Here is a 16,320-nt window from a genome sequence, read left to right on the forward strand (position 1 = left end):
AGTCTTGACTTTGGACTTGACTCGGGGCTTGCCTGTCTTGACTCGGGACTTGACTCGGACTTGAGGGCAAAGACTTGAGACTTACTTGTGACTTGCAAAACAATGACTTGGTCCCACCTCTGCTATTAAGGATACTGTATGTTCTTGATGCTAACAAGTGTGCATCCGTGTCGAATAAAGCACTTGACTTTCCTGCACAAAAACAACATCTGACGCTGAGATCATTATTCATGCGTTCGTTACGTGTCGTCTCCATTACTGTAACCTATTATTTTCGGGTCTCCCTATGTCTAGCATTAAAAGATTACAGTTGGTACAAAATGCGGCTGCTAGACTTTTGACAGGAACAAGAAAGTTTGATCATATTACGCCTATACTATATATACCTTTATTTATATATATATATATACAGGTAAAAGCCAGTAAATTAGAATATTTTGAAAAACTTGATTTATTTCAGTAATTGCATTCAAAAGGTGTAACTTGTACATTATATTTATTCATTGCACACAGACTGATGCATTCAAATGTTTATTTCATTTCATTTTGATGATTTGAAGTGGCAACAAATGAAAATCCAAAATTCCGTGTGTCACAAAATTAGAATATTACTTAAGGCTAATACAAAAAAGGGATTTTTAGAAATGTTGGCCAACTGAAAAGTATGAAAATGAAAAATATGAGCATGTACAATACTCAATACTTGGTTGGCGCTCCTTTTGCCTCAATTACTGCGTTAATGCGGCGTGGCATGGAGTCGATGAGTTTCTGACACTGCTCAGGTGTTATGAGAGCCCAGGTTGCTCTGATAGTGGCCTTCAACTCTTCTGCGTTTTTGGGTCTGGCATTCTGCATCTTCCTTTTCACAATACCCCACAGATTTTCTATGGGGCTAAGGTCAGGGGAGTTGGCGGGCCAATTTAGAACAGAAATACCATGGTCCGTAAACCAGGCACGGGTAGATTTTGCGCTGTGTGCAGGCGCCAAGTCCTGTTGGAACTTGAAATCTCCATCTCCATAGAGCAGGTCAGCAGCAGGAAGCATGAAGTGCTCTAAAACTTGCTGGTAGACGACTGCGTTGACCCTGGATCTCAGGAAACAGAGTGGACCGACACCAGCAAATGACATGGCACCCCAAACCATCACCCAACCATGCAAATTTTGCATTTCCTTTGGAAATCGAGGTCCCAGAGTCTGGAGGAAGACAGGAGAGGCACAGGATCCACGTTGCCTGAAGTCTAGTGTAAAGTTTCCACCATCAGTGATGGTTTGGGGTGCCATGTCATCTGCTGGTGTCGGTCCACTCTGTTTCCTGAGATCCAGGGTCAACGCAGCCGTCTACCAGCAAGTTTTAGAGCACTTCATGCTTCCTGCTGCTGACCTGCTCTATGGAGATGGAGATTTCAAGTTCCAACAGGACTTGGCGCCTGCACACAGCGCAAAATCTACCCGTGCCTGGTTTACGGACCATGGTATTTCTGTTCTAAATTGGCCCGCCAACCCCCCTGACCTTAGCCCCATAGAAAATCTGTGGGGTATTGTGAAAAGGAAGATGCAGAATGCCAGACCCAAAAACGCAGAAGAGTTGAAGGCCACTATCAGAGCAACCTGGGCTCTCATAACACCTGAGCAGTGCCAGAAACTCATCGACTCCATGCCACGCCGCATTAACGCAGTAATTGAGGCAAAAGGAGCTCCAACCAAGTATTGAGTATTGTACATGCTCATATTTTTCATTTTCATACTTTTCAGTTGGCCAACATTTCTAAAAATCCCTTTTTTGTATTAGCCTTAAGTAATATTCTAATTTTGTGACACACGGAATTTTGGATTTTCATTTGTTGCCACTTCAAATCATCAAAATGAAATGAAATAAACATTTGAATGCATCAGTCTGTGTGCAATGAATAAATATAATGTACAAGTTACACCTTTTGAATGCAATTACTGAAATAAATCAAGTTTTTCAAAATATTCTAATTTACTGGCTTTTACCTGTGTATATATATACATACACACCTGCACTGGCTTCCTGTGCACTTAAGATGTGACTTTAAGGTTTTACTACTTACGTATAAAATACTACACGGTCTAGCTCCATCCTATCTTGCTGATTGTATTGTACCATATGTCCCGGCAAGAAAACTGCCTTCAAAGAACTCCGGCTTATTAGTGATTCCCAGAGCCCAAAAAAAGTCTGCAGGCTATAGAGCGTTTTTGTCATGTCTGTGTGATCATGTTTTGTTTTAGTCATTTTCGGTTTTGTTTTTGGACTTTTTGTGCACTTTTGTTTTGTTTTGTCACCATAGCAACCATTAGTTTTCACCTCTCACGTCACGCACCTGTTTCACGTTTTGAGTCACGCACCTGCTTTCACTAATCATGTCTATAGTATTTAAGTTCATTGTTTTCAGTTTGTCGTTCTGGCGACATCCCACATTTATGGTCTTCACATTCCTGACACTTGTTTCATGTCCATCGTTCATGCTGCTCCTTTTGTCCATGCCAAGTAAGTTTTGTTTATTAATGCCACAGTTAGTGTTTTTTGTTGTTCATAGTTTCTGCCTTTGTGCAAGTATTTGTTTTCATAGCCAGGTTGTTTCTCCGCCACTGTGCGCGCTTTTTCTTGATAAAATTAAATAAATCATGTACTTACATTCCCGTCTCGCCCGAGCCAACTTTCCGTTGCATCCCGGAAAAGCAAACACCCAGGACCAAGTCATGACAGTTTTCTATTTGGGCTCCAGTACTATGGAATGCCCTCCCAGTAACAGTTAGAGATGCTACCTCAGTAGAAGCATTTAAGTCCCATCTTAAAACTCATTTGTATACTCTAGCCTTTAAATAGACCCCCTTTTTAGACCAGTTGATCTGCCGTCTCTTTTCTTTTCTGCTCCGTTCCCATCTCCCTTGTGGAAGTGGGGGGCACAGGTCCGGTGGCCATGGATGAAGTGCTGGCTGTCCAGAGTCGGGACCCGGGGTGGACCGCTCGCCTGTGTATCGGCTGGGAACATCTCTGCGCTGCTGACCCGTTTCCGCTCGGGATGGTTTCCTGCTGGCACCACTATGGACTGGACTCTTACTATTATGTTAGATCCACTATGGACTGGACTCTCACACTATTATGTTAGATCCACTATGGACTGGACTCTCATACTATTATGTTAGATCTACTATGGACTGGACTCTCACTATTATGCTAGATCCACTATGGACTGGACTCTCGCTATTATGTTAGATCCACTATGGACTGGACTCTCACTATTATGTTAGATCCACTATGGACTGGACTCTCACTATTATGTTAGATCCACTATGGACTGGACTCTCACACTATTATGTTAGATCCACTATGGACTGGACTCTCTCACTATTATGTTAGATCCACTATGGACTGGACTCTCTCACTATTATGTTAGATCCACTATGGACTGGACTCTCACTATTATGTTAGATCCACTATGGACTGGACTCTCACACTATTATGTTAGATCCACTATGGACTGGACTCTAACACTATTATGTTAGATCCACTATGCACTGGACTCTCACTATTATGTTAGATACACTATGGACTGGACTCTCACTATTATGTTAGATCCACTATGGACTGGACTCTCACTATTATGTTAGATCCACTATGGACTGGACTCTCACTATTATGTTAGATCCACTATGGACTGGACTCTCACACTATTATGTTAGATCCACTATGGACTGGACTCTCACACTATTATGTTAGATCCACTATAGACTGGACTCTCACTATTATGTTAGATCCACTATGGACTGGACTCTCACACTATTATGTTAGATCCACTATGGACTGGACTCTCACTATTATGTTAGATCCACTATGGACTGGACTCTCACTATTATGTTAGATCCACTATGGACTGGACTCTCACACTATTATGTTAGATCCACTATGGACTGGACTTTCACGATATTATGTCAGACCCACTCGACGTCCATTGTATCTGGTCTCCCCTAGAGGGGGGGTCACACACATCTGCGGTCCTCTCCAAGGTTTCTTATTGTCATTCTCATTGACATCCGACTGGGTTGAGTTTTTCCTTGCCCTTATGTGGGATCTGAGCGGAGGATGTGGTTGTGGCTTGTGCAGCCCTTTGAGACACTTGATTTAGGGCTGTATAAATAAACATTGATTGATTGATTGATTGATTGATCTAAGCTTTTACTTTCTGTTCTGAAAATCGAGTAAGAAAATACGGTGGATTGGACCAACAATTACAATATTAATGACTAGGACTTAACATGACGTCAGTTTATTTGTACAACCACGTCTTCGTAGTTCTATTTAGGCATAGCAACTACAAAAGAAGACAAACTAATGCAATCCATTGTCCTTTTCTTACGTTTGATTCTGCTATCAAACACTACTAACAGGAGAGAATAAACTTGATTGCATCACAGAAAGTTTCCATCCATCCATCTTCTTCCGCTTATCCGAGGTCGGGTCGCGGGGGCAGCAGCCTAAGCAGGGAAGCCCAGACTTCCCTCTCCCCAGCCACTTCGTCCAGCTCTTCCTGTGGGACCCCGAGGCGTTCCCAGGCCAGCCGAGAGACATAGTCTTCCCAACGTGTCCTGGGTCTTCCCCGCGGCCTCCTACCGGTCGGACGTGCCCTAAACACCTTCCTAGGGAGGCGTTTGGGTGGCATCCTAACCAGATGCCCGAACCACCTCATCTGGCTCCTCTCGATGTGGAGGAGCAGCGGCTTTACTTTGAGCTCCTCCCGGATGGCAGAGCTTCTCACCCTATCTCTAAGGGAGAGACCCGCCACCCGGCGGAGGAAACTCATTTCGGCCGCTTGTACCCGTGATCTTGTCCTTTCGGTCATAACCCAAAGCTCATGACCATAGGTGAGGATGGGAACGTAGATCGACCGGTAAATTGAGAGCTTTGCCTTCCGGCTCAGCTCCTTCTTCACCACAACGGATCGATACAGCGTCCGCATTACTGAAGACGCCGCACCGATCTGCCTGTCGATCTCACGATCCACTCTTCCCTCACTCGTGAACAAGACTCCGAGGTACTTGAACTCCTCCACTTGGGGCAAGATCTCCTCCCCAACCCGGAGATGGCACTCCACCCTTTTCCGGGAGAGAACCATGGACTCGGACTTGGAGGTGCTGATTCTCATCCCAGTCGCTTCACACTCAGCTGCGAACCGATCCAGTGAGAGCTGAAGATCCTGGCCAGATGAAGCCATCAGGACCACATCATCTGCAAAAAGCAGAGACCTAATCCTGCAGCCACCAAACCGGATCCCCTCAACGCCTTGACTGCGCCTAGAAATTCTGTCCATAAAAGTTATGAACAGAATCGGTGACAAAGGGCAGCCTTGGCGGAGTCCAACCCTCACTGGAAACGTGTCCGACTTACTACCGGCAATGCGGACCAAGCTCTGGCACTGATCATACAGGGAGGGGACTGCCACAATCAGACAGTCCGATACCCCGTACTCTCTGAGCACTCCCCACAGGACTTCCCGAGGGACACGGTCGAATGCCTTCTCCAAGTCCACAAAGCACATGTAGACTGGTTGGGCAAACTCCCATGCACCCTCAAGGACCCTGCCGAGAGTATAGAGCTGGTCCACAGTTCCACGACCAGGACGAAAACCACACTGTTCCTCCTGAATCCGAGGTTCGACTATCCGGCGTAGCCTCCTCTCCAGTACACCTGAATAGACCTTACCGGGAAGGCTGAGGAGTGTGATCCCACGATAGTTAGAACACACCCTCCGGTTCCCCTTCTTAAAGAGAGGAAAGTTTCTCAAACAAATCAAATGTTCAAACAAATATTTTTACAAAGTGACACGTTTAGATCAGTTTCTTTCATTAAACAATTTCAGCTCAATTTTATACTTGGCAAACTCATCTTGCGGGCCGCATAAAACCTGTTCACGGGCCTGATCCGGCCCACGGGCCGTACGTTTGACACCCGTGTTCTCGAACATGTTCGATCAACGTGACAGCGAAGGTCTGATTCCTCTTCCGTGCCGTACAAACCTGGCCGACTTTCCAGTGAAACCCATCGCCATGGCAACGTATGCCTCAGACCAAAGCTGCGTTGGAACCGGCTGAGATTGGGAGACCACATAAGTCTTAATGAGCTTTTCCTCAATAACCTTCGCTGCAAGATCCTGAATAGAAGTGCTTATGAATGTCATATTCATTGTTAACACGGGGAGAGAATGCATCAAGAAGCTTTGAGGGGGTTCAGAGATATTGCAGCATTATTATTAAATGTCGTGTTTACTCGCTTTGGCATTACATTTTCCACTTTTGTCTTTTCTGCCTTCCTTCCAGTGGCCAATGAGGATGGAGAAAGCTCAACTCGACCGCATGCCGGTTTTGCACGTAAGTTGTTTTGTGTCTCATTTCAAATAAATGTTTTTTTGTTTCCACTCTTTAAACATAAGATACCTGCTCAGTGGCCTACACTCTTAGAAATAAAAGTGCTAAGTAGCAGAGGTGTGGACTCGAGTCACATGACTTGGACTCGAGTCAGACTCGAGTCATGAATTTGATGACTTTAGACTCGACTTGACAAAATGTAAAAAGACTTGCAACTCGACTTAGACTTTAACATCAATGACTTGTGACTTCACTTGGACTTGAGCCTTTTGAATTGACATGACTTGACATGACTTGCTACTTTCCCCAAAACCCAAAGATGAAAAAGTTATTCGGGAGCGCTCCGTATTTTTCATTGTGTAAAAAGTTAAGTTAAAGTTAAAGTACCAATGATTGTCACACACACACTAGGTGTGGCGAAATTATTCTTGTCTATCAGCGTTGCGTGTGTCAGCTGGTGTGGTCTCAGTACAACAGCCAATCAAATTAGATCTACTTTGTTTTCATCACACAGCATTCATCCAATCAAATTGCAGGACAACCAACGAAGAAGACATGTCCAAACCACACGCCAGTGAACAAAAAATGATACCTAAAATAATTTTGTTTGGGTATAAAAATGACGAGGTGGTCAACACAAAACGGTTTGCAGTATGCAACACATGCGGTTCCAAAATTACTGATGGAGAGGCAACAACTTCCAACTTCGTCCGGCATTTGAAGTTGCACAAAGAAGGGTAAGTTTTGAATGTAAGATAACGTTTATTGGCTAAGTAACGTGACTTTTATTTGCTGTGTAGTTAAATCAGTGAGGCTGTAAACTCACTGCTAACGTTATAACGTTATTGCAAACACGGGAATCTGTTGCAGTTCACTACCTTATTCATACTTTTTGTTCAGTGATTTTTTTTAAGCAGGGTTACGTTAGTCAATATATCACACGTAACGTTAGACGGCGGTCAGCAGCACCGCGTATTTTAGCCACCTAAAAAAAGACAAAAATAGCAAAATAAAGGTCAGTTAAAATGTATACTATATTATGAATATGTGTACCGTTTTAGCTAGCTTTCTGACATACTGTTGGTTGTTTACCTCAGTGGTCCCCAACCACCGGGCCGCGGCCCGGTACTGGTCCGTGGATCGATTGGTATCGGGCCGCACAAGAAATAATTTTTTCTTTTTTTAATTAAATCAACATAAAAAACACAAGATACACTTACAAGTAGTGCACCAACCCAAAACAACTCTCTCCCCCCTTTTGTTCTGGGCATTGAACATGAAGACTCTTCCTTCACTGTTCCGAGTGGCCATGAGAGTCTTGGCAGTGCCTGCCTCCAGTGCTCCAGTGGAGCGAGTTTTCAGCCATGGTGGCATCATACTACGCCCCCATCGTGCACAAATGACTGACAGACTCTTGGCTAATTTGGTCTTTTGCAAATGCAATGCAGCATAGGGCCCTGACATATAAAAAGTACAACTTTTTTGTTATGTTCACGTATATGTCATGTTTTTTCAATGTTAACACTTTTGTACAAATAAGTACATTTGCACTTTATTTTTCCAATGTGTTTGTTCTGTAAAGGAATGAGTTAATGTTTAAAATGACTGGTTAATAGTGCTATTATAAAGTGCAATGTCAGCACAATTTTCTTTCCTGCAATTTAAAATGCACTTGTTTTAATAAATAAATACAGCGTTTGAAAAGCATACACAATCTGTGTTAATATATTAGTCTGTGGTTAAAAGGACTTGAAAGGACTCGAAACTCAAAATGCAGGACTTAGGACTTGACTTGAGACTTTCCAGTCTTGACTTTGGACTTGACTCGGGGCTTGCCTGTCTTGACTCGGGACTTGACTCGGACTTGAGGGCAAAGACTTGAGACTTACTTGTGACTTGCAAAACAATGACTTGGTCCCACCTCTGCTAAGTAGAACCATATATGGTTCTTCGGCTCGTCCTCATAGGAGAACCCTTTTTGGCTCCAGGTAGAACCTTTTTATAAAGGTTCCACCTGGAACCCTTTTGGAGGGTTCTACCTAGAACTGTGTGTGTAAGGTTCCACCCAGAACCCCCCATGAGAGGTTCTACAAAGAACCCACGCAGGGAGTTCCACTAAGAACCCTTTCGTATTTCAAGGGTTTCATCTAGAACCCACACAGGGAGTTCCACTAAGAACCCTTTTGTATTTCAAGACTTTCATCTAGAACCCACGAAGGGAGTTCCACTAAGAACCCTTTCGTATTTCAAGGGTTTCATCTAGAACCCACACAGGGAGTTCCACTAAGAAACCTTTCGTTTGTCAAGGGTTTCATCTAGAACCTATGCAGGGAGTTCCACTAAGAACCCTTTCATGTTTCAAGGGTTTCATCTAGAACTCACACAGGGAGTTCCACAAAGAACTCTTTCATGTTTCAAGGGTTTCATCTAGATCTGACACAGAGGGTTCTAAAAACATCCCTTTTCAAAGGTTTTCACTGATAACCGTCTTGTCTTCTGAGGGTTCTATAAAGAACCATATTGTATTCTACAGATCAGTTTAGTTCATATTATATTGTGGTCATTTATCATGTTGACATTGAACAAACATTCAAAACATTTTAATGAGAAAAACATTTATTTAAAGATAGGCACCATTATTGGCAAATGTTATCAGGAGGTATGTCCCTGGTGACACAGGATCTTACCCATGCTTTCAACAATCCCTGAAGAACTCTTTCTTCCAAAAACGGTTCTCTGGATCAAAATAGTTCTTACTGGAACCCTTAGTGTTAGTGAGAACCCTTTTAAAACCAATTATTCAGAAAAGGGGTTTTAAAGGGTTCTCTGGATCAAAATGGTTCTTACTGGAACCATTAGCGTTACCAAGAACCCTTGAAAAACCCTTTCTTCGGGAAAGGGTTTTTCAGAAGCAAATGGTTCCAGTTAGAACCTCAGCCCTTGTAGAAGAACCCTTTTAGAACCCTTATTTCTAAGAGTGTAGTGGTTAGAGCAGGGGTGCTCACACTTTTTCTGCAGGCGAGCTACTTTTCAATTGATCAAGTCGTGGGGATCTACCTCATTCATATATATCATTTATATTTACTTATTTATGAAATATATGTTTTTGTTAACAAGTTAAAGGTGTTTAATGATAATGCAAGCATGTTTAACACATATAGTTAATATTGTTAATAAATTAAAGGTGTTTAATGATAATACAAGTATGTTTAATACATATAGTTAATATTGTTAACAAGTAAAAGGTGTTTAAAGATAATGAAAGCATGTTTAACTCATATAGTTCATATTGTTAAAAAATTAAAGGTGCTTAATGGTAATACAAGAATGTTTAATACATATAGTTAATATTGTTAACAAGTAAAAGGTGTTTAAAGATAATACAAGCATGTTTAACACATATAGTTAATATTGTTAACAAGTTAAAGGTGTTTAAAGATAATACAAGCATGTTTAACACATATAGTTAATATTGTTAAAAAATTAAAGGTGTTTAATGATAATACAAGCATGTTTAATACATATAGTTAATATTGTTAACAAGTTAAAGGTGTTTAATGATAATACAAGCATGTTTAACACATAGTTAATATTGTTAAAAAATTAAAGGTGTTTAATGATAATACAAGCATGTTTAATACATATAGTTAATATTGTTAACAAATAAAAGGTGTTTAAAGATAATACAAGCATGTTTAACACATATAGTTAATATTGTTAACAAGTTAAAGGTGTTTAAAGATAATACAAGCATGTTTAACACATATAGTTAATATTGTTAACAAGTTAAAGGTGTTTAAAGATAATACAAGCATGTTTAACACATATAGTTAATATTGTTAACAAGTTAAAGGTGTTTAAAGATAATACAAGCATGTTTAACACATATAGTTAATATTGTTAACAAGTTAAAGGTGTTTAAAGATAATACAAGCATGTTTAACACATATAGTTAATATTGTTAACAAGTAAAAGGTGTTTAAAGATAATACAAGCATGTTTAACACATATAGATTCCTTTCTTTCATGAAGACAAGAATATAAGTTGGTGTATTACCTGATTCTGATGACTTGCATTGATTGGAATCAGACAGTGGTGATGATAACGTCCGCATTTTCGAATGGAGGAGAAAAAAAGTCCTCCTTTCTGTCCAATACCACATGAAAGTGGTTGCTTTTTGGCATCTTATTTGTCCAGCTTCCGTACTCCTCTGTATACACTTTACAAGAAATACATTGTCGGCAAACTCCGTAGCTTGCTAGCTTGTGCACGCCAGCTTTCTGAGACTCCTATTTTGTTAGCGCAACTGTGCAACTGTGCAGTCGGTCTTTGGAGTTTTGACGACAGAGTCTGTTGAAATAAAGTGTTTCTCGCCTTCCAGTCGGTAATTTTAATGAGCTGGCAGCAGCCAGCGTCATCTCAGAAGACCCTCGGGTGCCGTGAATGTCAATCAAGACGAAAGTGACGTCATAGTGAAGATTTATGATCGCTCATTTTTAGGACTATTTTTTTAATGCCTGGCTGGTGATCGACTGACACACCCTCCGAGATCGACCGGTCGCTCGCGATCGACGTAATGAGCACCCCTGGGTTAGAGTGTCCGCCCTGAGATGGGTAGGTTGTGAGTTCAAACCCCGGCCGAGTCATACCACAGACTATACAAATGGGAGCCATTACCTCCCTGCTTGGCACTCAGCATCAAGGGTTGGAATTGGGGGTTAAATCACCAAAAATGATTCTCGGGCGCGGCCACCACTGCTGCTCACTGCTCCCCTCACCTCCCAGGGGGTGATCAAGGGTGATAGGTCAAATGCAGAGAATAATTTCGCCACACCTAGTGTGTGTGTGTGACTATCATTGCTACTTTAACTTTAACTTAATATAAGGTCTGTCAGTAGTGATGGGTCCGGCAACACCGATGCATCGGCGCATGCGTCGAGCTCATAGAGCGAAACCCTGTGTCGGTGCGCGTACCGCTTTTAGAAAGTCACGTGACCGATCATGAGCTGTTTTGGTCACGTGACCGATACGCCAACTGTGTCGCACTGACGCCTCCTCTGTGCCCTGTGAGCGGCTCTTTTATACAGCCCGAGAAATAATAACTAAGAAGAGAAATCGTCTAAAATGTAATACGTCGGAAAAACTTTTTTTTTTTCTTCTTTTTTTTTAAATGTGTAAAAAATAAAATTAAAAAAATTCCCAGTCCACAATCATCCACAACACGTTCTCTTAGATTTCCATGTAATGATACATGTTCACATTATTTATTGACTGTATCTAAAAAAAGATAAAAATATATTTTTATTTAAATGAAGATATGAAATAATCCTAAATGAAATACAATGACTTGGTTTATATTATTGTATATACTAGGGCAGGGGTCACCAACGCGGTGCCCGCGGTCACCAGGTAGCCCGTAAGGACCAGATCAGTCGCCCGCTGGCCTGTTCTAAAAATAGCTCAAAGAGCAGCACTTACCAGTGAGCTGCCTCTATTTTTTTAAATTGTATTTATTTACTAGCGAGCTGGTCTCGCTTTGCTCGACATTTTTAATTCTAAAAGAGACAAAACTCAAATAGAATTTGAAAATCAAAGAAAATATTTTAAAGACTTGGTCTTCACTTGGAATAAGCGGTAGAAAATGGATGGATGGATGGGTCTTCACTTGTTTAAATAAATTCATTTATTTTTGACTTTGCTTCTTATTACTTTTAGAAATACAATTTTAGAGAAAAAATACAACCTTAAAAATGATTTTAGGATTTTTAAACAAATATACCTTTTTACCTTTCAAATGTCTTCCTCTTCTTTCCTGACAATTTAAATCAATGTTCAAGTAAATGTATTTATTTTTTATTGTAAAGAATAATACATATTTTAGCTTCTGTTTTTTCGACGAAGAATATTTGTGAAATATTTCTTCAAACTTACTATGATTAAAGTTCAAAAAAAATATTCTGGAAAATCTGTAGAATCAAATTTAAATCTTATTTCAAAGTACTTTGAATTTCTTTTAAAATTTTTGTTCTGGAAAATCTAGAAGAAATACTGATTTGTCTTTGTTAAATATTCTAACAAAGTGCAGATTGGATTTTAACCAATTTAAAACATGTCATCAAAATTCTAAAATGTATCTTAATCAGGAAAAATGACTAATGATGTTCCATAAATTCTTTTTTAAATTTTTTCAAAAAGATTCAAATAAGCTAGTTTTTCTCTTCTTTTTGTCGGTTGAATTTTGAATTATAAAGAGTCGAAATTGAAGATAAACTATGTTTCAAAATTGTATTTTCAATTTTTTCTTGTTTTCTCCTCTTTTAAACCGTTCAATTAAGTGTTTTTTTTCATCATTTATTCTCTACAAAAAACCTTCCGTAAAAGGAAAAAAAAAAAGTACGACGGAATGACAGACAGAAATACCCATTTTTTTATATATATACATTTATTTATTTAGCTATTCTTGTTTAAATCACACTTACGTGTAACTTACAAATGACAATATATTTATTTATTTAAGTGTGTATCAAACTGGTAGCCCTTGGCATTAATCAGTACCCAAGAAGTAGTTTTTGGTTTCAAAAAGGTTGGTGACCCCTGTACTAGGGCATCAAATCAGTGTCAGTTGAGTCGGTCCATAGGTTGCCTGTAGGGATTTTTAATGTCCAGCAGATGTCAGTATTTAGTGACACAGTATCGACACAGTATCAATACAGTTTTGCAATGTGTCGAAACGCTTCATGACGCCTCATCAACCCATCACTATCTGTCAGTATATCAAATTATTATTACTGTATTTTTCGGACTATTTAAGTCGCAGTTTTTTTTTCATAGTTTCATAGTTTCCTTCTTTATTATGCATTTTCGGCAGGTGCGACTTATACTCCGAAAAATACGGTACCTTTTTTTGCCGACTGTCCTAGAGAGATGACATGCTTCCATGCTTTAGACACATTTTCTTCCCATAAATCTACACATTTTTTTTGTCTGTGTGAGCTAGAGATGCGCGGTTTGCGGACACAACCGCGGAGTCCGCGGATTATCCGCGGATCGGGCGGATGAAATTAAAAAAAAAAAGATTTTATCCGCGGTCGGGTCGGGTGGATTAATTAGATGTATATATATATATATATATATATATATATATATTTTTTTTTTTTTTGCGGGTGGCAGTTAAACCAATTGGTAAATATATATACATAGTTAAATGTTGTTACCCACATACGAAAAACGAGCAGGCACCTGCAGCATATGCCACAACAGAAGAAAAAAAAGAAAAGAGATGGACACTTTTACGGAGCGGAGAAGGGACGCCTCGCCGGGGTCCGGGACCGAGGCCCCTTCCCCCGAGAGGGCCCCACCGGGAGCCGTAGCTGAGGCGATCCGCGAGAAGGGCCCGACGCACGTCCAGGGTCACTACCGCGCCCACCGCACCGACACCCCGCCTCGTCCGCCTTCGCCGCGACCGGCGTCACGCGCAGCAGGTAAGCAGCTTACCTGCCCGCCACCCCCGTGGCCGGGGGCTCGTAACATGGGTCACTCCGCGCGCTCCGCCCGCGCAGCTTACCTGCCCGCCACCCCTGTTGCCGGGGGCGCGTAACAGGGGTCACTCCGCGCGCAGTGCGCTCACGAAAGGGGTGGGACTCACCCTGGTTGATATAGAGAGCAGGACGGTGGCCATGGAAGTCGGAACCCGCTAAGGAGTGTGTAACAACCCACCTGCCGAATCAACTAGCCCTGAAAATGGATGGCGCTGGAGCGTCGGGCCCATATACCCGGCCGTCGCCGGCAGCGAGACGCGCTTGGAGGTGCGCTCAGCGCGGCTCCCATATGATTGCGCACTGGTGTGCGTCTGTGCTGCATTGGATCAGTCTCCTTTCTTTAACAGGCAAAAGCTTTATAACCTCAGTGAGGTTATAAAGCTTGCGCACCAAACACGAAGCAAGGCCATGGTGCAGGAGAACAAAGGACTTCTTTCATTTAAGGTTTGTGATAAACCATCAAACTCATTCGTTAAAAGGACTCTATAGTAATATAAAGCGAATTTTTCTGGACATTATCATGCAAGAAAAGTTTATTTTTGGGACCGCGATCACCGCGTAATGATTTTTAAAGGTTGCATTACAAACATGTAACTGTCCCATGTGATCAGCCAGTGCGATTGGAAATCCATGCTCAATTATTGCCTCCGTAAATAAAACTTCGGCATTTATCACATCCAAAGAATCTGTTTGGGCGACGAAAAACGTTGAAAGTTTTCCACTCGTATCGCTAGCAACGGCATTAGACTTGTGTTTTTTTGTCCCAACGTGGTCTTTTACATCGCTAATTCCTCCGTGTCCGATCGAAAAATCTTGTCTGCACAAGGTGCAATTCGCGTAGTTTTCACCCTTTTTTTTTTTTTTTAATTAATGAAAAACCCGGAATAGGTTGATGAAAACCGTACGAATTACGGGAAAACCGGAGTAGTTGGCAGGCTCACTAATGCCTTGCATCATCTATATTAGATCGGGCGGATGGCGGGCGGGTGCAGTTCTGATCAAACGTTACATCGGGTGGATGGCGGATGGTTGACGACTTTCTGACGCGGTTGCGGATGAAATAAATTACCTATCCGCGCATCTCTAGTGTGAGCCCTTTTGACTTTTCATGGCTTCTTTGTTTGCCAGTGGCTGTGTTACACCACATGTCCACAAGATGGCAGTATTAGAATGCTAGTTCACGCCCTCGGCTTCTTTAACATCTTTAACAAGTCATCCAGCTTCAGTCATCTTTTTCTGAAACATCTACCAAGGAAAAAAACTAACAAAACAAACAAAAAAATGCAACACAATACAAATGCAAATAATTCTTTTTTTTTCATGCTCTCCTCTTTTGCGTTGCAGGCTCCAAATCTCAGAGCGCCCTTTGGAACGCCATCACAGCGGGGATGGGGATCAAAGGCAAAGAGCAGAAGCCCCCTCAGATTGACCCTCGAAGTCCCGAGGAGATTCTGGCTGATGAGCTTCCTGCCACAGACGAACCAGATGTGTCTGAGAAAACCGCCATCAGGTTTGCTGCTGCTGTTGTTGTTGTTGTTGTTGTGCATATACAGTTTATAACAGTACATATCACACCTGACACTTAGATGAGACTTTTATCTGTCCTACAAGGAGGAATTTATCTCGTTGCAGTGCAGATTTTTACATAAAGTAACAATAGTAAATTAAAGCTGCAAGCAGCGTTGGTCGGGCCCGCGTATTTGGCAGGTGCTAGTCCTAAATGTCCCAATACTTTTGTCTACTTTTAGTCTGAAGTGTCCCAAGACTTTTGTCTAGTGTACCTACCTTGTCTGCATTGTGTGGGCACGTTGGTGCTTCCTGCTTTTGAGCAGCCATCTTAAAAAAACAGTAGCGCAGCAGCATCAGCGCAGCGGGTCTTTGAAGGGTCATAAAATCAAAACCGGAGCAGGTATTAAAAAACTGTTCTGTTATTTTATACACAAGGGTTTAATCTCTCACCTGTGTTAGTTTGAAGGCGAAACGACAAACGCGCTCAGAGGAGAGAGATTTTGAAGAAAGGTGACGGGTTTTTACAAAAATGTTGTTTTGAAGGGGGAATAACAAACTTCCTGTTGATTTTTGCTGGGGGTTGTCAATTTATGAAATGTAGGTCTAAGTGAGACCTACATAGAGGTTTTTGTTTAATCTCTCTCCGACCTTCCCAGTGGGAGTTACAGGGAGTTTTGTCAGATTTTTCATCCGAGGAGCAGTTTTTTGTGCGTTTTATTAAAAAATTGCTGTAGAGCACAATTTTTAGATTTGGGGTTAGGTTTTTTCATTAGATCACAGTTTTAGCCAGTCCTGATGTGTGTGTTCAGTTTGGTGAGTTTTGAAGCATGTTAAGAGGGTCAAATTAGAGCTCAAAGAGGCAAAAGTGACTGTTTTTAGTACTTTTTT

General features: G+C 41.4%; 1 protein-coding gene across 2 annotated transcripts in view; it reads left to right on the forward strand.

Annotated features, from left to right (window-relative positions):
• Positions 1 to 16,320, forward strand: part of pde1cb (phosphodiesterase 1C, calmodulin-dependent b) — a 315,596-nt gene that overhangs the window by 13,645 nt on the left and 285,631 nt on the right. For both annotated transcript variants that reach the window (XM_061941990.2, XM_072912884.1), the window contains exons 2-3: positions 6,337 to 6,387; positions 15,268 to 15,433. In XM_061941990.2, the coding sequence (XP_061797974.1) occupies positions 6,337 to 6,387; positions 15,268 to 15,433 (217 nt within the window). The remainder of the gene's footprint in view (positions 1 to 6,336; positions 6,388 to 15,267; positions 15,434 to 16,320) is intronic.

Source organism: Nerophis lumbriciformis, linkage group LG03, assembly GCF_033978685.3.
Source record: "Nerophis lumbriciformis linkage group LG03, RoL_Nlum_v2.1, whole genome shotgun sequence".
In the NCBI taxonomy this organism is placed as follows: domain Eukaryota; kingdom Metazoa; phylum Chordata; class Actinopteri; order Syngnathiformes; family Syngnathidae; genus Nerophis; species Nerophis lumbriciformis.